The sequence below is a fragment of the Kogia breviceps genome, chromosome 5, assembly GCF_026419965.1.
Source record: "Kogia breviceps isolate mKogBre1 chromosome 5, mKogBre1 haplotype 1, whole genome shotgun sequence".
Lineage (NCBI taxonomy): Eukaryota > Metazoa > Chordata > Mammalia > Artiodactyla > Physeteridae > Kogia > Kogia breviceps.
The window spans coordinates 76,969,270-76,992,272 of NC_081314.1; the positions used below are offsets into that span (position 1 = coordinate 76,969,270).

General features: G+C 51.1%; 1 protein-coding gene across 1 annotated transcript in view; it reads right to left on the reverse strand.

Annotated features, from left to right (window-relative positions):
• XXYLT1 (xyloside xylosyltransferase 1) overlaps positions 1 to 23,003 on the reverse strand; it is a 215,872-nt gene that overhangs the window by 163,062 nt on the left and 29,807 nt on the right. The window contains exon 2 of the mRNA XM_059064896.2: positions 6,684 to 6,831. Within this exon, the coding sequence (XP_058920879.1) occupies positions 6,684 to 6,831 (148 nt within the window). The remainder of the gene's footprint in view (positions 1 to 6,683; positions 6,832 to 23,003) is intronic.

Genomic DNA, 23,003 nt, shown 5'->3' on the forward strand with positions numbered 1-23,003 from the left:
TCGGTGCTGTGTTTGGAGGCAAATCTCATACTGCCACAATTACTGGGCACTCACCATGTGCCAGGCTACAGTACTGAGGGCTACCGGAGGTATCATCTCGTTAATTCTCGGAATGCCCTGACCACAGGCCAAGTCAGGAGAGACTGCCTACACTCGAACCCACCCCTCCTCTGCGTAGACACGGGATTGTACAGAACTTCAGTCCTCAACTGCAGGCTGGGAAACCAACAGAAACGCAAGGCACCTGGAAACATGACCCTGTAACGTGCACAAACCAGAGCGGGCTGCTGCCCAGGCTCCACTGGGGCCCAAGGTCTATAAACGCCAATCTCCCACGGAGCCGGTTTTGCCCAAGACTCATCAAGAAGCCAGAAGTTTTCGCTTGGAAGTTTCTATACCCCTACCTCAACAGACACCAGGGTAAAAACAGTCAAGTGCCCAGGCTAGCCTACAGAAGCCAAGTAGATACACAGCTAAAGCCGAGCTCTATGGCCCAGGCCTGGGTTCCAGGGCCCAGGAGCCAGACTCATGGGGTCTAGGAAGGAAAGTACTAGAAGAGGAGAGGAGAGTCTCCTCGACCTTTCCAGGACTGAGACCTCATCAAGGTCTAATCAGGCAGTTGGCCTCCTTCCTCCCAACCTCCTGCCTAGACTCAGGGGTTTCTCAAGACATGCCTGAGCCTATCTCCAAAAGACCCCAGGAGTGCACCAGGCTCCCAAATCCTTTTTCCTTCTTCCTTCCACCTTTCCCTCAACCTCATTTGTCATTATTTAACATATTCATCTCATTCCCTTGGGTCATCTATCTCCATTCAGTGTCAGAGGAAAGCAATTAGACTGGAGGCTAATTCACACCAAGTTTAGTCAGCACTTGCAAAGGACTGACGGGCAAGAGGTCCCATGGCAGGAATATCTGCCTTGGTTTTACAGGGGTTTATGAGCTCAGAGTGGAAGACTGTCTGCTCTGCCTACTCTCATAAACTCTTCACTTCCTTTTGTTCTTAACCCACAGAGTTTCTAAAAGCTGAAGTTAGTTCGTAACTGTTCCCACAGCAGCCAGTGTAACAATGTCTGCAGCCCCTCTCATGGAAAAAGGGAGGCAGTGCAAAAGCTGAGATGCCTGTCAGGTCTCACCCGGCACTGCAGTTCACCTTCTGGACGTGACATGCTTGGTACATACGTGCACATGTACATACACACACACTCCAGATTAGCTGCTGCCTGAGGCCAGGGAGTCCACCTGTGGGTCTTTCACAGCCTGTCCAGCCAATGGACATCCAGTAAAGATATGCAGCTGGACACCAACAGCTCCCCCGGTAATCCACTCCCAGCCTTAGACCCATCGTAAAGCATGGATCTGGTCAAGTTCCTCCCTGCCGGAATGCTCACAAAGGCTCTGTCCCGTGTTCGGAGCAAGCCCCCCGCCTGGCATCCAAGCCCCCATACACATACAAACCTCCTTCGCCCACCTCTTCCATCACTGCTTCCCAACACATGCCCTGCTGTGTTTGTCAAAAGAGGTGGTGTGCTGTCTCCCAAACACTCACCACACTCTTCCCACCTGCCTGAACTGCTCACTACCTGTTTCCACAATGACATCTTACCCACCCTTCAAATCCTACCTCAAGTACCAGCTCCCTTATGAAGTCCTCCTACTTCCTGCCAAATGCCTGGGACTCATCCTCTCCTGAATGCTCAGCACGGTGTGGATCTCCCTGGTGGTCTTCATGACATCCTGCCTAATTGTTGGACCATGCCACCCATCCCACCACCAGGAGCCCACCAAGCAGCAACCCAGCAAACATCTCTGGGACACCCGGAGTGCCCAGCACCACATCGTGCAAACATCAGACCCTTGGCAAAGGATGCCTATTGGTGAAGGGTTGACCACAGGACAGGAGAGCCTTCCAAGGAAGTCTCCCGGGGCCTGTGGCCAACCCTACCCACTGCTGACTGTCTGGGCACCTGTCTTCCCTGCCCAGGGGATCCCCACCTCAACCATGGACCAGGCATCGTGGCTCAATCTGGCTAAGGGCTGTTTTTATGGTCCGTGTCTCTAAGCCGGGGCCAACAGCTCCTTGGAGCCATGTGACAAGGAGAGGGAAGCTGCTCTTTGCACTCTCCAGCTCCAGTTGGGAAAAAAAAATATTTTCTTTTCCATTGCATAATGCTTCCAATGGCGACAAACCCAACACCACCGACAGGATTAAAAGCCCTGTGGGTGTGAGTGAGGAGCAGAGAGAGGCTGCGTGTCTGTGTAGGGTACATGGGCAGGCAAGTGTGAGCGGCAGGGCCAGCCAGCCACACGTGGCTCCTCCAACAAGCAATAGGAGGAAAAACAAGGTCTGACTAAACTCAGGGCCACTGCGTTCCACCAGCAAGGCCCCTTCATTAGTCTCTGAGGATGTGGTCTGAGCAGAAGGGGACAGTTGGGGCAAAACACAAGGGGTTAACCATCGCCCACCCAGCCCAGCCAGGCCCCCTCCGCAGGGCTGCAGCGAGGGGCTCAGAAGAGGAGAGGAGGCCACGCTTTGGAAGCCTCAAGGGGCTGCGCAGGTCTGAGAGGCTGGCACGCAGGTCTCGCCGTCAGAACGAGCGCGGTTGGTCAAGGCCTCAGGAACCTGCAGGGAGGCCCAGCTCACCCTAGAACTCCGAGAAGTGGCCTGCCCTCAGCTCCTAGCTTCCTCTCCTGTCACGTGGGGACAGCAACTGAAGCACAAATACGGCTGCCTCAGGCCCCCCTGAGAGGCCAGACATCAATGGGCTTCACAAACTGTACAGAACCTGGCACGTGCAGGCTGAGACAGTGGGGCTGGGGCAGTTGACACAGGCTGGCTCTGTAAGGCTCACCTTTGGCCCACGAATTCCACCTGAGGGGAGCTAGCCTAAGGAAATAACCCTAAGTAAAGAAAAGAATCTTTATGCATGAGGATATTCATCACAGTGTAATTTATGATTGTAGGAAAAAAACAGAAAGCGTCTAGGTAGCTGAGAACACAGAAATGATAAGATGAACTAAGGTTCATCTACTCCATGGAATCATTCAAAAAATTTTCAAACACTGTGATTACACAGAAAACGGTGATGAGTGACATTAACTGAAAAAGTCATAATACAGATTTACTTGTACTACTTCTTGCATTTTTGAGCTTGAGCTGAAATGAAGGTTCGATTTCATAGGCTGATAAATTAAAAAGACTCAGAATGCTTTAAATATATAGTATAACTCCTACTTCGCCTAAATTTTAAAAAAGCTATGTGCTGGGAAGATATTAGAAGATAATCAGAGAATTAACAGTAATGATATTTATGTAGTAATAAAGGGGTAACTTTTTTCTATTTTAATGTAGTTTTCAGATTTTTTTTAATGAATGACTGTTACTTTAAAAATAGAAAAATAAGTAAACGTACTGTAACGGCAGTTTGAGTACAGAAGGGTAACACTTATGCTTCAGAAATGGGAGGGGAAAAGAGACTTCAATGCACAGAAAGAAACAACCTGGAGTTTGGGGGCAAACACCTGACAGGACCTCCTGAGACATGACTCAGGGGAACACAAGCTTTTCTGACCCAGCTCTCCTGGGCAAGACCAAGGGCTTATGATCCACCCACATCCCATTCTCACTTTCCCAGAGAAAAAAGAACACTGTGAAAGAAACAAAATAAACCAAAATAGCAAGAATGCAGCAATTACACGAGAACAAAATGATCAACAAAGCACAAAACAGGGGCTTCCCTGGTGGCGCAGTGGTTAAGAATCCACCTGCCAATTCAGGGGACACAGGTTTGAGCCCTGATCCAGGAAGATCCCACATGCCGTGGGGCAATTAAGCCCATGTGCCACAACTACTGAGCCTGTGCTCTAGAGCCCACGAGCCACAACTACTGAGCCTGTGCTCTAAGCCTGCGAGCCACAATTCCTGAGCCTGCATGCTGCAACTGCTAAAGCCCATGCTCCTGGAGCCCATGCTCCACAACAAGAGCAGCCACTGCAATGAGAAGCCCATGCACCGCAACAAAGAGCAGTCCCTGCTCTCCACAACTAGAGAAAGCCCGCGCACAGCAACGAAGACCCAACACAGCCAAAAATAAAAACAAATTAATTTAGAAAAAAAAGTACAAAACAACAGCAATTTCCATCATTGAAAACAATGAATACAAAAAAGGCAGCAATAAAGAGCCATGACACACTCAAGACAACACTAATGGTGCTGGAAAACAAAGCATCCTTCCGAAAATTGCAGGAATTCCAAAAGATCTGCCTGGTAGGAGCTTTGAAACACTGCCAAGTGTTGTGCAGTAGCCAGACTGCTCGGTGGAAACACCCAAACTCCGAGGGGAACTCCAGGACTGTGCATTTTATTTTATGATTATCAAACTTTAGTTAACTCCTAATAACGTGCTTCTTAGGAAGTGGACTTTGAGTGGATGTAAAAATGAACCTCTGGCAGTGAATCATTTGCCTAAAGAACCCAAGAAAAGAATCCGTGTTTGGGTCGGCACACCTCACACAGCTCCTTCCCCACCCCCTGACATCGGCCCCTCAGAGCCCACAGATCACTTGGAGGGACACCTATGATCTGGTCTACTGCATGGACAGCAACGCTCCAGGCAAAGCCTCTTCATGGCTTGGTCCCTAACTTTTGTCATCTGCACTTACAGTTCACAGCCTGGTCCATGCCAGGGCTGTGAGGCAGAAGTATCTTCTCTGTCCTGACAACCCTCTCCCTCTGGGTGCCCCAAAGCAAAACCTGGCCTAGAGTTTAGCACATGATGGGCAGAGACTCACCAGCTGATGAGGAAGGGAGGGAGAAAGAGGGAAAGGAAGGTCAGGCACGCCTCCTCCCAGATCTCCCAGTCCTTTGCCAGCTCTTCTGTCACAGAGCTTCATTCAAGGCCAATCGTGCATGCAAGACAACAGGACGGGGTAGGCCCCTAAGGCCCATCTAGTCAAGACATTTCAAAGTGCAAGTTTAACCACGAAACCTTTTGCCCAAATAGAACCCTGCTCCCAAGCCTGATCTACAGAGCGATCAAGATGGACTGCTAGGAGTGAGGGGGGATGGGAGAGAGAGGCAGGGAAAGGGTAGAACCCCTCTCCCTTCTGCTCCCCAGAACCACACAATCCCATGGGACATGCCCGTAACCCTGGACTCTTCACTAGTTCAGACTCCTCATTTCTAGGCGGGGAAACTGAGGCCTCAACAAAGACACACAGGGGTTAGAGGGAGAGCTGGGACCAGCACCCACGTCTGTCTTCTCCCCTGGAATCCAGGAGAGGAGGAGCCACACCTTCCTCCAGTCTGAGATGCCCACGACACCTGCACAGGGCCTGCCCAGAGAGATCACACCTGCCCACCGGAGGGGAGAGAAATAACTGCTCCTCACTCAACTCCTCGGTCAGCTCTCATGTGTAACCTCCATGGCTATGGTGGGGGCGGGGGGGCGGGGCTTGGGGAGCTGACGGAGCTGCACCTGGTCTCCTCACAGAATCACAAATGCCAGCTCTCCTCCCCGTGCCCTTTAGGTGAGTCTGTCCCCTCTCTCCTTCAGACCTGAGCTCACTGAAGTTCCCTGAGCTCTTGCCTTACAGCTAAGAGAACATTCAGAGGCCTCTGCGGTGCAGGAACTTGCCCTATGGAGACAAAGTCCCAGCCAAAACGGTGGGCTAGATCTTCCTGTGCTACGACAACCTGCCACCAGGAGCCTGGCCTCATCCTCTGACTCCTGAGTTCCTGCTTCACCAGGAATTCAAACGGTGGTGCTCCTGACTCCTCGCCCACCCTGGGCTGCTGGGCTGGGGCAGCAGGCCTCCACCAAGCAGCCGGACTCTCCCCTCAGCTGTCAGGTCCCGCCTGGTCTGGGAACCGCAGAAAACTCAACTAGTCACAGTTTGGACAGCTGCTACCCCAAGACCCCAGAACTCCCCTCCTCACCCCTAAAATGCTCAGCTCACGGTTCACTGCAGCCTGAAATGGGGGCTGGGGGAAATACCTAGGACTCCAGAATCAATCACGGACAATTCAGAGGAAATGAGCCCAGAAGTCTGGAACACCCCGTGAATAAGATCCCCACCCCCTTCAAGTCTTCGAGTCCAAGGATAACCTGCCAGCACTTCCACACAAGGCCAACCTACCACAGATCAGACAATCACATCTCTTCTGCCCTGGAGGGACTAAAGTCCAGAAAATACTTTAATAGCTCATCAGGGTTTCAGAAAAAGTTCTACTAAGTCATAATTTGCACCTCTAACATCTATAGATTTGATATTTTTAAGTCAGACAAGTACAGGTTCAAACCAGAAAACGCAGGATCACAGACTGGGATGGAGGGTTATCTAGTCCAACCTGCCATTTTACAGATAAGCAAACTGAGTCCCAGAGGGGGCTGCATGTAAGGAGCAGAATCCGAGCTGGAGCCCAGATGCCCCGATCCAGGGACTCCACACTGCACAACTCACACCGTGAACTTGTGAATGGACTCCAGGAGCTGTGCAGCCCAGGGCCCTGCCCTGGAGTCTCTGTGCAGGAAACTCTGCACATAGAGGGCTTGGCGGGCCCCCTTGCCCACTCCCTCGTGTTGGAGTGGAGCCCTTCTCTCTGATACGGGACACCAGCAGTATTGGGGCCAGGAAACTGATGCAAAATCACACGCCAGGGGCTACTGCCCCGCAGCTCAGGTTACCTTTGGGCATGATCTGATGCATGGCCACTGAAAGGAAGAAGATGGAGTCGCTGTAGTAGGTCCCAGAGCCGGCACTGAAGTGCTTCTGCATGGCCTCCACGACGGGGAAGAGCTTGTCCGTCAGCACACCGACATCATGGAAGACAACCTGCAGGAGGGCATGGGAAACGGCGGAAGTGAGTAGCCTACCCGGGCAGCCGGCACACGCGCCAGCTGAGGAGGGGACAGACCTCTCCAGGGCCCATGAGCATAGGACTTGGAATCTCTAAGAGCTAACGAAACGGGGAGTGATGGGGAGTCTGCAGAGGCTGGCTACGGGGACGGGGATGCCAAGTGTGAGCGTATGTGGGCAGGCACGTGGGGTGTAGTAGAAGAGGACTAGGAGCAAGGGTGGGGAAGGGGAGCGGCTTCTGAACTTCAAACTGGGCCACCCTGGAGGAAGCTCTGTGCCCAGTGCCTGGAAACCAGGTTAAAGCACGCTCCACTGCACGCCAGAGGCGCTCAATAAACGCACCCAGGCCACGGCCCACGTGTTCCTCCTCCTCCTCCTTCTTCAACGCTCACAGACATCTGCGGATGACCTTCCACCTCCCTCTTCCCTGGTGGCTAACAGGACAGGACGAGCCTGCGAAACAGCCGTGAGCTGCTGGGCCACCACCACTCAGACTCCAGGGCCAAGAACCTGCCTGAACAGGGCGCCGACAGTGAAAGGAGGGGCCGTGCGAGGCCCCGTCTGGCTAGCCTACGCTCTCAGTGGCCCTGCCCGCAGGAGAAAAGACAGGTGTGGGTGATGCCCGAGAACTCCCCAAGCAGGTAGGCTCCATTTTGTCACCTACCTCTGCCCTTTCCCTCGACTCTGCCTGGGCCAGCCCGCGGTGTCACCCACCCAGCCCACAGTTCCAGAGCCGTCAGTGGTCACACGGTTGGAATAAGCACCTCTGAAGGCCTTGCAGCGGCCAGCTGCCCCGTCTGCTTCTTCCTACTTTAGGTTCTGCTTTTGGCCAGAAATCTGTTTTTGTCTTAACTCACTTAAGTGTTTGCTTTTTATCCTCAGATCCACTTAAATTTCTAAAACACTTAGAAAAGTGTTTTAGAAAAGTGTTTTAAAAAACTTAAAAAAGAAATCTTTTATATTCTGTTAGTCCTTATCATTCCCTAGCTGGAACTCTTTAAATTTTTTATCTCTTCATAAAAGTCTTTTTACAACTTCTTGACATTTCTCTTCTAATGCACTATTTTCCTTTATCCTTTTACTGACTGCTTTTTTTCTTTTACTTTGACTTTTTCCTTTTTTGTGACCTTTCAGCCTGGGATGGGGACTCCAGACCAGCTCTGCTGTTTCTCAACACAGGTACCAAACTATGGCTTTGGCCTCGTACACCCCACACGCTTCGCTCACTTGACATCCTGGCTGCACGGGAATCACAAACCCTGCAAGCTTTCCCACCTCCTGCCTTGCCCCACTCCAAGCCAGACTCTGTTGTGCCCCTTGAGTAATTTTCCAAACATACAAATACATTTCTCTCTCTCCTTGGCTTCAAAACTTCATATGGCTCCTCAGTGCCCTGGGTTGCAGTCCAAATGCCCCAGCAAGGCCCTGCACTAGTGGCTCTGGCTACCCCTCGCTCTCCCTCCCCTGGGGACTGAGCAGAACTGAACCAGGCAGTCCTTACCCTGCCCACCACACCTTGGTGTCCTTTGTCCTTACGTGTTTGCACCTGCTCTTCACACCGTCTGGAACTTATTCTCCCAGCCACCATCTGCCGGGTGAACTCCCATCCAGTCTTCCAGCCTTGCTCAGTCACCCACTCCGGCCTCCCCATGGCCTCCCGCAACTCGTCACACTGCCCTGAACGCCCTGTGTCATATGGAGGAAGGCGCCATGTCCCTGTCCGTCTCCTCTGCAGGTCCTGTGTCTGCATCGGCAGGATGGGGCACTCCTGGAGTCCAGGGGCTGTGACTGCTCTTTGCCCTGGGCCCAACCCCAAGCCGTCAGGACAGGCTCGCTGAACTAAATGAGCTGCATTTTGCACAAGTTACTAGACCTCTCGGAGACTCAGTTTCTTCATGGATAACACAGTAATGATGACACCTCCCTCCCAGGTAGCTGTTAGGACCACGTGGGACAAGCAGATAAAACACCTAGCCCAGAGCCTTTTCAAAAAGTGGTGCTGGGAAAACTGGACTGCTACATGTAAAAGGATCAATGAATACTCCCTAACACCACACACAAAAATAAGCTCAGAATGGATTAAAGACCTAAATGTAAGGCCAGACACTATCAAACTCTTAGAGGAAAACATAGGCAGAACACTCTATGACATAAATCACAGCAACATCCTTTTGACCCACCTCCTAGAGAAATGGAAATAAAAACAAAAATAAACAAATGGGACCTAATGAAACTTAAGCAGCTCATGCAGCTCAATAACAAAAATACAAACAACCCAATCCAAAAAATGGGCAGAAGACCTAAATAGACATTTCTCCAAAGAAGATATACAGATAGCCAACAAACACATGAAAGGATGCTCAACATCACTAATCATTACAGAAATGCAAATCAAAACTACAATGAGGTATCACCTCACACCAGTCAGAATGGCCATCATCAAAAACTCTACAAACAATAAATGCTGGAGAAGGTGTGGAGAAAAGGCAACCCTCCTGCACTGTTGGTGGGAATGTAAATTGATACAGCCACTATGGAGAACAGTATGGAGGTTCCTTTAAAAACTAAAAATAGAACCACCATACAACCCAGCAATCCCACTACTGGGCATATACCCTGAGAAAACCATAATTCAAAAAGAGTCATGTACCACAATGTTCACTGTAGTTCTATTTACAATAGCCAGGACATGGAAGCAACCTAAGTGTCCATCGACAGATGAAAGGATAAAGAAGATGTGGCACATATATACAATGGAATATTACTCAGCCATAAAAGGAAACGGATTTGAGTTATCTGTAGTGAGGTGGATGGACCTAGAGTCTGTCATACAGAGTGAAGTAAGTCAGAAAGAGAAAAATAAATACCATATGCTAACACATATATACAGAATCTAATTTAAAAAAAAAAAAAGTTTCTGAAGAACCTAGGGGCAGGACAGCAATAAAGACGCAGACATAGAGGATGGACTTGGAGGTGGAAGGGTAAGCTGGGACGAAGAGAGTGGTATGAACATATATACACTACCAAATGGAGACTAGATAGCTAGTGGGAAGCAGCCGCATAGCACAGGGAGATCAGCTCAGTGCTTTATGACCGCCTAGAGGGGTGGGAGGGAGACGCAAGAGGGAGGGGATATGGGGATATATGTATATGTATAGCTGATTCACTTTGTTATAAAGCAGAAACTAACACACCATTGTAAAGCAATTATACTCCGACAAAGACGTTAAAAAAAAATAAAAGGAAATAACCATTAAAAAAAAAAAAAAAAAAACCTAGCCCAGGGTTTGCCACGCTGCACTTATTCCTAAGTGTTAGCATCCTGTGCCCACCCTCACCCCCTCCTCGGTCCCCTGAATTCCCTCAGTTCACAGATCAGTCTTCATTCACGAGCCAGCTTTTCCCTCTGAGCCTCATTACACCTCCAACCACTGCTGGAAGCTGGAATTTGACAAGAAGCTGGAAGCTGACAAGAAGGCCTTCAGAAATGGAAGTCTCTGTATTCATTAAAAAGGAAGAGAAATAATGGATACGTACAAACACACACACACGCATGCACGCGTGTATACACACACACACACACACACACACACACACACAATGAGCAGGGCCTGCCACAGCTAAGCTACGAGGGAGAGAGAGAAGCGGCCAGCTTCCTCCCCTACCTGGGCCCCCATCTCACCCCAGAGCTTCACAGGAGGCAATTACATCCCATCAGCATTAATAGATTTATGAGGACAAACTGTACTAGGTACGTTGTTCCAAACACTGTACGGTAGAGCCCACTCCAATGAATATTTCAGATAATAATACTTAAAGATAAATTAAAATGTTCCATGGAATACACTTTCTGCAGCAAGAAGCAAACCACAGACACTGCAAGTGTGAATCAAAACACCCAGGCCTGCCAGTGTCTAAAACAGGCTTGCAAACTGTGGTCTCCTAAGGGCAGGGATGGAGTCTGGCACTCTCTGCAGCCCCCAGCCCAGCCAGGGGCTGGTGCCTGGCAGGGGGAAGCAAAGCAAGAGTGATGGAAAGAGAGGAAAAAAAGAGGGAGGGGGGAGAGAACATGGCACCCCTCCCTCTGTTCCTCCTCCTTTTCAAATCCCCCACTTCAGAGGCTGCAGGAAGAACCACATAACCTAGAGACCCAGGACCACAAGGTGACACCCATATTGAAGGCAACTGACCAAAGAGAAGATCCAAGACAACGGTTTACACCCACTGAGTATATTTTTGTAGGGATGTAGATTTAAAAGCCAAATCATTACTTGTAACTTTTATTAATAAATGTATACATATTTTAAATTAAAAATCCTATGCATTATTATTTCCACCCCCCACCCAGCTTACAAACTGATTTTTTTCAAACGCTTCACGTGCCTCCTCAACATGAATGCCTTCATCAATCCCAGAGTCAAGCTGAGTCATTCAGAGTAGTTTTTCAGAACACATCATCCTCAGCATCCATTCAAGATGTTTTGGATACAGCCCCTTATAAATGTTTTTGTGACCACTTTAAAAGGCTTGCTCGTATCAATATTCCACATTTATGAGATCAAAATCCCAGAAACAGTGGCTAAATCTGTGTTAAGTTGCTTTGCCTCCTTTTACCTTTAATGAATGCTGTCAAGTAAATCCTAGAAGCGCCCGCATTCAATTATTGAATTACTGAAGCTGCTTCAGGCTAAGGTGGTCTCAAGCTGTACTTTGTTGTTCTAAAAAAAGCATGTAGTTCAGAGAGTGCCGTGTAAAATAAGAGACTGGAAAGACTCATCTCTCTTGCGAAGGACAGTCTGGGGATGGGCGGAGAGGTGAAGCTTGCCTCACAACCACCAGGCACAGCACCTTCTCAACACTTCCTACACGGGAGGCCAGAGCCCCCAGAATGGCAGAGCCCGGTGCCAGGCAGGGGCAGAGGTCTAGGCCCTGGTCTCGTTGGCACAGACAGGCCTAAAGAGCCAGACCACTGCTCCACTGAACAGCCACTGGGGACATAAGCCATGCCAAGCCGCAGCTGAGCATGGAGGAGAAAACTCATGTAGCACTTGGCGTGCCCACTGGGAATCAGGACACACTGAGCTCTTGGAGCCAAGGAGGGAGGCAGTGGGGCCGGCCCTGCACAAAGGGAGACACACCAGGCTTCCAGGAAACGCCAAGGTCTGCCTGAAGAGCAGCAGCTCCTCCAGCGGCAGGCACAGGGCCACGGGGCGGCCACAGCACCTCCCCACGCTCGGCTGTCCCTGGAGGAGCTGCTGAAGGGCAGAGTGCCAGCGCAGCGCTCTGGGAAGCCTGCTCAAATCGCGGGGGTCCACACTGCAGGAACAGCAAATAGGCGCCCGCTTCTCCCGAGGGGCTGCTGGGGCACTGGGCAGGAGGGCTGTGGTGCCAACATCTGGACTCAGCAGGAAAGTGCCGACGGCAACGTCCTCCAGGGGTTTGGCAAAGTCACCGCCCACAGGGATATCACCCTGCTCTGCGGGCACCAGTTCTGGGTGGAATCACGCCTGTGCTGGGCAGTCCAGTCGGGGCTGGAGCGGGCAGTTCTGGGTTCAGATGCGAACTCCACCACTTCATCACCTAGCAACTCTGGTCAAAATACCGAAACTACCTCGTCTACAAAATGCGAGAGAAACATGGCGGTGGTCTCACAGGCTTTGGTGAGGAATGTAGGAGGAGCTCAATAAAGGAGAATTGACACTATCACCCCCTTCCTTCCACTATAGCTAGAATGCCTTTCCCATGCAAGAATACCTAGATTTGATTAAAGAATACACTCTGTAATCAACAGCCCAAGATACAATATGGCAATAATCGGAGCTGCCTGGCTCTGCAGCACTCCGCCGGCATGGGGTGTCGGGGTGGGGGGGGGGTTACCGAGTGGACCCCACCACAGGCCGGTCAGCTCCCACAAGCACATTCCTCATTTGTGTAATCTGAGTAATCAATTTCAACAAGAGCTGGAGGGAAAATGACTTCCTGGGGAAAAAAATTTGTTTTCTCATTGATGTGCACTACGAATGTGAAGGCATATTTTTACAATGGAAAGAAAAACCTGCTAACAGACTGGCAGTCTTTCCATCCTACAAACATGCCGAAGACATTTATTACACCTCAGGGCCTTTGCACCAGCTGTTCCCTCTATTCAGAATGCTCTCTCTCAGAATCATCGCATGCCTAGGTCCTTCTAGCTCTTCTGGTGCTGGTTCAAATGTCACCCCCTGAGAGCTTCCCCGACCAAACAAGGAGCTACTCTCCCCACCCCCCCATCCTCCCAACACACAACCAGTCCTGGCTATTCAATATTATCAGATTTCTTTTCTCCAGAGCACGTATCACCACCTGACACGTTAATTTTTAAGTATTTAGTCATTTTTTGCTGTCTCTCCCCAGGCCCCAACCAGCCTATGAGGCACCATGAAGGGGGGACCTTGTCTTTCCTGCTCATCGCTATGCACCCAGCTCTTAGCAAATTGCTTCATGCCCGGTAGAAGTTGAGCAACTGCTTGTTGTAGGAAGGAATGAGCAAATGGATGAGCAGAGATAAAGGCATCCAGAGAGGAGGGGTGACAATGACAACCTGCCCCAGGATGCAAAGCGGTGGCCCTGCAGGCCTGGAGAACTCGGAGGCCCCTTCCTAACCCCAGGGTCTCTCCCGGGCCTGTCATGTGCTTCCCCACTTCCTTCCTGGCTCTTCTCCCAAAGGAGAGGAGTTTCTTCCCCATGGCACTTACTCTAAACCATCAGGAATATGGGTCTTCTTTGCACCTTTAGCCTGCTGGTTAGAATGTCAGGCAGGCCTGGGCTGCAATATCTCACTTTGTCAGAAGGAGAGCTGTTGCCCAATACATTTTGTACCCAACCTGCAAGCTGCTTCAGAATAACTATGCCCTAGCTCTTTAAATTTTACATCAGAAATGATATCAAAGGTATCTCCTTAAATGAATGAACGTCCTGGACAAAGGCGCTATAGAAAGATGACTGAAAGATGGGTAGAGCAACGGAGAGATATACTGATTTCTTTTTTTCAAGTCACTAGCAAGTCCTAAAAACACTATCAGTTATCAGTGGCTGCATGTTGTCCCCCTCCAATAACTTTAGCTCCCTTTGAAAACAAAGATCTCCCAGGATAAGTGAAAAACACTGTTAAATGTGTTAGTTTTAAATGAAAAAACTAAAAATTGTCATTGATGAGTTTTCATGAGAAAAGAAAAATGTATATCCACAGGTTGCCCCCCTTCCATGCCACCTGTCCTGTTGTTCATCTTCTGCAAGATGTCCTAGATATAATTCGATTGTGTCAGGCAGAACCATAAGCAGATGAAGAGGAAAACAGAAGCCAGCCCACCTAATTTCCAAAGTAATTTCTAACACCATTCTCATGACCCAGTTTACTAACAGCGCAAAAGCTACCGCCCCTCCCGCTACCCTCACTACAGGGCATCCTTGTCCAGTTCCTTCCCCACCCCCATGTCCACCTCACACTTACTGCGCCATCAGCAGTGTCTGGATAACCAGGTGTACAGTTAATGTTCTGGGACCCCTACAAGATTCCCAACATTGCAGCAGAGATGGGCCGCGTCCCAGTTCTCCAAAATCTCGGTATGACCGAGGTAGGATAGGACGAGGAAGAAGCAGAACATAAGACAGGAAGGCCTGGCACCTGTAGAGAAGGCCCCCTGGACGGTGGGTGACTGATAGCAGAACAACCTCAGCAGGGCGGGTGTGTCCAGCAAGCCTGTGAGCTCCAGCCGTACTGCCAGGAGGGTGGTCTGGACCCGAGGTCCCGCATCTTCAGCGCGTGCAGGCCCTCGCTGGGGAGTCTGGTAAAAAGGCAGACTCCTGGGTCCTGACCCCAGAAATTGAGTCAGGGTCTGGGGTGAGGCTCAGGACTCCTCATTTAAAAGCCACCCCAAGTGATTCTACTGCAGGCGGCCCCTAGACGATTTGAGAAGGGGGGTGACAGAGGGCCCCACTCGACTCAGCGCCAATCGGCCTGCCTCAGGGAACTGGATGGGTTCAGCTCTGGATACAAGTGCAGCCTGGCCCTGGGCAACCTCCAGAGTCTGTCCAAAGGAGAAGACCAAGGTGGCAAAAAGGTGAGGAGCAGCTGAAGGACCTGTGGTGTCTGCCCAGGGGCGAAGGGGGGGGGGACTTACATAATCTCACACACGTGCCAAGTCGTTCTCTCCAGCCCCACCCTCTAGCACTGCTCAGGTTTCCACCATGTTTCATTTTCTTGCCTGTAATGGAGTGAGGATAAATGGCAACGATTAACCCCATCCCCCTTTGAGACCTCAACTGTCTGCTGACTCCGGAGCCCTAACAAGGAATCAAGGAAGAGCAGGACATCACGTCTGGAGGAGAGGAGGCCCCAGGCTCAGGAACTGGACCCGGCGCCCTCTGTGGGTCCAGGTGGCTGCACCAACTTTGCTTCCCCCTTACCCAGAGCTCGTCCACCTCACCTCCAGTGGTGGGACGGTCTTGGGCAAGCAGATAAAGAGAGGAAGACCTTGTTTGCACAGCAAGGTATAAACGTTATATACACGAAAACAAGCAAGAAAAAGGTTGGTCTGTCTTGCAGGTGCTCCACTCTTAGACCTTGAAACACCTGGGCCTTCCCAGTGGATTTCCAGGATGACCACCAGGAACTACGGCAAATCACTGGGACAGAGGGTGAGCAAGGATCCTAGAAAAAACAAACGCGCCGAGAGGAGTAGAAGACACAGAGGAATGGGCCCAGACACCCCTCCAGGGCTGACTACAAATGAATGATAAGGTGACTCCAAAGGAAAAGTAGGGAAAAAAAAAAGAAAGAAAGAAAGAAAAGGTGAGTGCTATCTTTCTGGGGTCTGCACGTGTCCGTGACCAGCTGACAAACAGTGCCATCGGACGGGCCACAAGCCCTTGCTGAGATTGGTGACACAGCTGTGGGGTTCCATGAGCATAAATCTATAATTTCTACAGCGCAGTCGCTCCAACTCCCACAGCCCCAACAGACGTCCCCACCACCCGCTGTCTCGCCTCCCACTCCCAGGGCCGGTCTCTCAGCACTGAGCAGTCATTCTTAAATGCACCCAGTCGCCCCCAACCGTTTCCAGCACTCACTGAAGAATCTGTTTAGTGATCTCAAATAATCTGTACATAGTGGGTATAAACATTCCTTAATTCACTTCTTTTATAAATTATGAGGTTTGGGTTGTTTAGATTTAATACTGAATTTTCCTGACAGTTGGAGCCAGTTTTCTACAGAATAATGTTTTCCACCCCCGAAGAAAAGAAAAGGTATGAAAGAGAAATAAAGTAGGGAAGGGAGAAGAGATGGAAGGAGAGCAGTGACCCTGCAGTAAAAGGACTTTATTGTGAAATCTTAGGGTAAGTGTCCCAGTCCACTCACCCACCAAGGAGTTGGGCTGTCAGGTCTTCTTCACCAGATTCCTTGATTTGTTCTTTTTTGTGTGGTCATCTCCCATGACCTATGACCTCCCAAGGAACACTGCCATTGTACACAAGTGGCATCCAAAAGGATGCACTTAGCCAGCTTCCTGCTTCCACTGGGCAGGCGGGAAGGTGGCCTCAGCCAGGCCTCCCACACCCCCTCCTCGGTCCACACTACCCCCCCTCCCTTCCTGGCTCTCTGGGATGGGGACACAGCGGGCGCCCAAGCAGGGGATCCGTGGCCCGCAGAGCACCCTGCTGAGCTCAGACTAGCCAGCCAGGACAGCGTCCATCGTTTTCTGAGGCTGCCTGCTCTCCTAGGTTTCCTGAAACCCCCTCGTCCCATGTTCCCAGAGGTGTGCTACACACCTCTGGAGGGATACAAAAGGGACTTCTAAAGAGGCAAAGAGACCAACCACTTTAATGCTCATAGACTTATTTTGATATGTAAAACACTAGAAAAATTAATTAAAAACACACTTTAGAACTACGATTTCACAGATATTACCTAAGGAGAGGCTAAGGAAAATAAAAAAGTGAGTCAGTTTAAAATACATATTAAGCAGCTAACGCTGCAGGCAGTTCTAGGATACTGGCAAAAACAGTGAAGGAAACAATGAATGGCCCGACTCTGGGGGCACTGCTCATGTCCATCGCTTCCTTTTGAGAGTGAGATGATGTGTTTAAAATGCTGAGCGCAGCACGGGCAGCCAGGAGGCGTCCACAGGCTGAGTCCCTGCGTTCCCCAAGGTCACACATGCTGACGTCAGGACTGGATCTCCTGACGCCCTGTCTGCAACCTGTCCACTAAGCCCCCGCTTTAACTTCAAGCTGAGACTGTCTCTCCCCCGGCCACATCCCATTCCCAGCACTACTCTGAGCCCTGCCACACGAGGTACTGGCACCTGCTCATCAAGGGGCCACAAAGAAACAAAAGGAAACAAGGGTCAGGCAGCAATGTGGACAGCCAGGAGCCCCTCCGACCCTCACCAATACCACCCCCTTCATGAAGAAAGTAGCCATGGCCCTCGGAGAGGCGGAGCCACTCGCCCCAGGTGACCTGGTGGATGGCCGAGGCCCAGATTTGAGGCCAGGCCTTTCTGATTCCAGAATGTCAACAACCTCCGTGGCCTGCCCTCACGCCACTTTTCTTATTTTATGCCCTCGCCGAGGGGCAGAGCCCCGCTGAGTGTGCACATTACAACCCCAGCTCTGCCAAAGAGGTACACGTCGTTTACACCCCTCTCGAGGCCACATAGCCCATGTCCGAATAAACTCTTCTCCTGGATGGGCCTAGCATCCCCCCACCTCTCCCCAGCCCCCCAGCTTCCACCTGCTCCCCTGGGCTAGGACACTGGCCTCCTAATGGTCCCCACTTCATTCTGTCCAGGGTGACCCTTCTCTGCTCAAAACCCAGAAGCGGCCACTCCCATTACGCCAGCAAAGCCAGAACCCTCACTGGGACCGGCCTGGACCTGCCCTCCTCCCGCTAAGCCTGCCCCTGTCCTACCACGCCCTCTCGTGACTCCCACGGCTGCGGCCCACGGCCCCACTGCTGCTCCTCAAACATGCCAGGCACCTGCCACCCATCCTGCCCACCGAACGCTCTTCCTCAGTAGCTGCCTGGCCAGCACCCTCGCTCCTCCAGGCCTCTGCTCCAAGGCCACCTTCTCAGTGACGGAGCCCCTGCCTATGCAACTAAAGATCGTGACAGCCCTGCACCCCTCATCCTGCTAACATCCTAACTCACCTTGGAGGACGTGGTACAGTTTACTCATTTGCTTCTCAAGGAACAACAAAAAGATGAAATGAACCCCAGCCCTTTGTGAGCCCTTACTACACCGCGTCCCAGGCAGCAAAGCAGAAAAGTATTATTGGCTCATTTACTCCTCTTCCTGCCAGAAGGTAAGCTCCACAAGGGCAGGGATTTCGACTATTCCTCTGTTCACTGATACACCCAGTGTGTATCAGTGTCCTGGGACAGTGTGGGCACCTCTCAGGCACACAGTGAATTCTGGTTCCATGGAGGTTTCACACAGCAGCAATGCTGCAGGGGCTCACAAAGGCCTTAGAAAGAAAGCAGCACTCCTCTGCCTCTGGCTTCCGTGAGGTCCCCGAGGGCCAGCAGCGACCCCTGCCTTCCCCTCTGTCAGCATTAATCTGCTTTGGCCTTCAGCCCTGGGATCTGAGGCCCTTCCCTCAAGCTGTATGAGAGCACAGACCATTCTACTGAGGGGACAGCCAGGTCACTGGTGAGCGCCAGGCCCCTGCTGCCCTGCAAAGCAGCCGCCCAGCCTCCACCCTGACCTGCCAGCTGCCCACGGCTCAGGCCCAGCAGCTGTGGCTAGGAGAGTGGAGACCCCTCTGCTAGCTGCAAAAGCCAAAGTGAGCAACACGGGCAGAGCCAAGAGGCCATATGTACAAGTCACTGATTCGACTCCTTATGTCTCAGAGAGGGAAAGTGAGGGAGGCAGGGCTCTCCCCAGGTTACATGGCCAGTCACTGGGAGAACCAGCCCCAAAGCCAGGCCCTGCACCTCCCAGACAAAGGTACTCCACCTGCAGCTGGAGGCACCCCTCCTCTACAGAGATTCAGGAAACACTGGGGAAGACGGGGTCAAGTCTCCACACAACCAGAGAGCTTGCAGTGGTGCTAAGGAACACTCGAGTCTGTCCTCAAAACTTCCCTCCTTCCCTATTCCCAAAGTTGTCCTCAAGTTTCCACCTCCTGTCACAAAGGCAGCCGGACTCACACCAGGAAAAGGGAGACTATACCAAGTGCTCGGAGTGGGCAGGGAGACCGCTGCCCTGGAGAAGAGCTTGGCAGGATCTGGGAAAGATGCACCTGGACCAGGAAAAGCCCTTCCAGGTGTGGAGTCTGGAGAAACTCAAGCACATAAGTGTATGCAGATGTGCACCCAGATGTTCACTGCAGCAATGATTGTGAAGACAAAAAAGTAGGGGCAACCAGAGGGAAAATGGATAAACTGACGTCTCCCCATAATGAAATCCTACATGGCAGTTAAAATGGCCAAACAAGACCTGCCTGTATCAACATGAATACATCTCAAAACCATAATGTTGAGTGAAAAAAGAAATAGCAAGAGGATATAGAATGGGAGCATTTATATAACTGTTTAAGATATACAAAGCAATATATATATTTTAAATATATGTGTATATACGTGTGTCTGCATGAACACATACGTATGTGATAAAAGTATAAAAACAAATTCCACAAAGCATACCACCTCCTTGTGTGTGAGAGTGAACACTGCTGAGGCAGCGGGGAGAAATAGGGGTGGGCTTTAGCTAGATCTATAATATTTTATTTCTTTAAAAAAAGAATCTAAGCAAACAGAGCAAACTGTTAGCCCTTATTTCACTTATATAGTAGGAAAATAGGTATCATATTTTTTCTCAATTTTTCTATATTTTGATACTTCATAATTTAATGTATAAGGATAAAATGTTAAAAAAAAATTTTACTGAAGTATAGTTGATGTACAATATTGTGTTAGTTTCAGGTGGACAGCAAAGTGATTCAGTTATATATATGTTTTTTCAGATTATTTTCCATTGTTGGTTATTACAAGATATTGAACATAGTTCCCTGTGTTATACAGTAAATCCTTGCTGCTTAAGAAAAATTTTTTAAATAAAATACCACATAAGAGGAGAGAAAGCAAGGCTGTGCCATGTAAATTAGGTGGCAAACCCTTTACTATAGAAAAAGCCAAGAGAAGGAGCTTGAGCAGCATCACTGCTGGGTCCTGACTTTCTAATATTAATTTGTAGACACAGGACCACTTAAGATTGTAAAGTGTTCCTTGTAAGGAGTCAAGAAAGTGCTCCTGGGAACAATTCAAAAGAAGTAAAAAGGGGCTTCCCTGGTGGCGCAGTGGTTGAGAGTCTGCCTGCGGATGCAGGGGACATGGGTTCGTGCCCCTGTCCGGGAGGATCCCATATGCCGCGGAGGGGCTGGGCCCGTGAGCCATGGCCGCTGGGCCTGCGCGTCCGGAGCCTGTGCTCCGCAACGGGAGAGGCCACAACAGTAAGAGGCCCGCCTACCACACAAAAAAATAACAAAACAAAACAACAAACAAAGAAAATACATACAGAGATGTTCTCTGTGGTGTTATTGATGGTGTGAAAAAATCAGGAACTTACAGAACTGCTTACAAAAGAAACAGGACAGTACCTTACGCTATACCCATACACACAGAAAGGGCTAGATGAGACAGAAAGATGGGAAGATGTTTACGAGATGCACCACCACGTGTGGGGCCCGTATTAAGTGAAATGAGCAGAAAACCCCTTCTCCGGCTACAAAAAAGGTACTCAGCCAGTGGACAAGGCTCGAAGGGAACCTGGACAAATGAAGACGGTACATCTGATCTACAGATTTATACTCTTGGTAGAAGCCGGGCACAAAGGGGCTGCTGTCACTGCTCCCGCCTGCCCATCTTTCTCTAAGCCCTTCCTCCTCACACCCCTCCCAAGGCCCAGGACTCTGATTCCTCAGAGCTGAAGACTCATGGGGCAGCAAGAACTCCCTCGCATTTTTTCCAGGCCCTAAAAGATCCCCCAAAGATTTCCAGAAATCCATTCCAGATGCCGTGCACGTCACAGAACAGCGCTCCAAGTCAACAGCTCCAGAGACAGCAAGGTCCTACCTCACCTCCCAGAGCCAGGGGCTTGAGACAGAGCTTTCCCCTGAGTAAAGAGAAATGCTTTCAGTTTGCATTTGCCCTCAAAGCATTACAGCTCTGTGAGAGCCACACCGGTGACTAACTTCAGTTGCTCATGTTTCTGATCAAAGCTGATCAAAAGCTGCTCGGGGAGCCAGAAGAACAGACAAGGAACCGCAGCTGACCCCCTAACGCCCCACTTCCCCTGCAAACACTGCTCTCCACACTCACTGAGCTATCTAACAGGCCACTCTCCACAGCTGAAAGAAGTCACTAGCCAGGTTGGGTCTTAGGTGGGAACACCTGGAAGAAGTGAGGCTCGCAGACAAGCTCACACCAGGGAGGCCCTTCCACTGGAGACTGCAGGTGACTGGTGCCCCTGAGGCTGGGCAGCATGTAGCTGGGCACCCCATGCCCCACCCATCACCTACTCCTGGCTGAGTGAGCCACAGCACGGCCAGACCCCGAGTGGGCGGGCGATCAGGGATCTGAGACTTTGGCCAAGACTCAGGCGTCAGCAGTGCCCAACCCCGGGGACCCAGGACCGAAGCCTCACCCTGCACGGACCACAGGTTAAAATCACCTTAAAACAGACAGTCAGCAGCCAAAATCGCAAGCATCTCGCCCTGCCAACCGCAGGTGCGCAGGTCCATCTCCCTCCAGGGGTACTCCCCTATCGACGTCTCCTCCCCAGGAGCTGTTCTCCCAAGCAGAAAGCTTGCTCCTTCCCCACTGTGAGAGAGCTGGGGATCACAGGATGTAATGCTGCTCAGCGGACCCCAGGCCTCAGTCACCCTCTCACTCTTACTCAGCACATACACCAACTGTAATAAACTGTGCAGACCGGGCCACCTCTGTGCCAAACTTGCTCTTTTATAAGACAAACCTGAGCATTCAAGCGGCCGGCTCGCACAGCCCAGGCTGGGGGCGGCCACCTGCACCAGGATCTGACCTGGGACACAGGATGAGCAGGTGCAGACCAGCAGGGCAGGGCCATGAGGTGGTATTCTCAGGGTGGACCCAGACAGGGTACTGCCCCTGGGAGGCAGAAGGAAGACCTGGACGGCCTTCACTGAGGATGGGGCCACCGCACCTCAGGTCCACAGCAGACCCCTCATATGTGTTGGGCACAAACAGGTCCTTTAGACACATTGCATCACTTCATTTCATCCCCATGCCAACATCTTGAGGTGGGTGATGGTATTGTGCCCCTTGTACAGATGAGGAAGGAGATCAGAGAAAGCAAACAACTAACCACCGCCTCTCAGAGGGATGAGGTAGGCTTGGAATCTGCCCAGGTCCATCTGTAGCCAACACCACACTCATTAGAGAAGCTCCAGCCCACCCCTGCGCCAGGCCACACCGAGAGGGACAGAAAGCCAACACGGAGCCCGGCCTCAAGGCCTCCCATCTGGCAGCTTCACCATCACTGCAGACAGCACAGGGGAGAAAAGAGGCATCAGAAGACGGACTCAGGCAACAGGTCTCCAGAGAGAGTGGACTCTCCAGGTAGGGCGAGTGGGATGGTAAATCAGAAAAAGGTACCAGAGAGCCTCCCGCGTCATGTGCGTCACCTCACATAATGGGGAGCCCACTCCCCGGCACCCGGAGATCCTTGTGATACAGCAGGACTGGGTTTGATGGGGCGCAGACGGAGGCAGGAGACAGCAGCGGGGTCCTTATACCTCCACCCCACACATACACAGGCTCAGCCCCCCTCCAGCCCCGCGTGCGCTGAGCCTTTCAGAAGGCTCTGGGGCCTGCACCTGAGGTGCCCAATCAGCTGGATTCTGGAGCAGCTGCTCAGTGGGGCAGGAAGCAAGCAAGGCCATTTGATGTACACAAAACACACGAGACTGCAGGGCAGTCAAAGGTGGGTGAGATCTGAAAAATGTGTCAGGCTCGGGACAAAACCAGAAGACAAACAAGCCCACAGAGACCAGCACGGCCCAGAACAGGCTTCAGAACAAACGAAACGGACAGCAGGCAGGGAGGCGGTGTGGGCAGGAGACCTGGC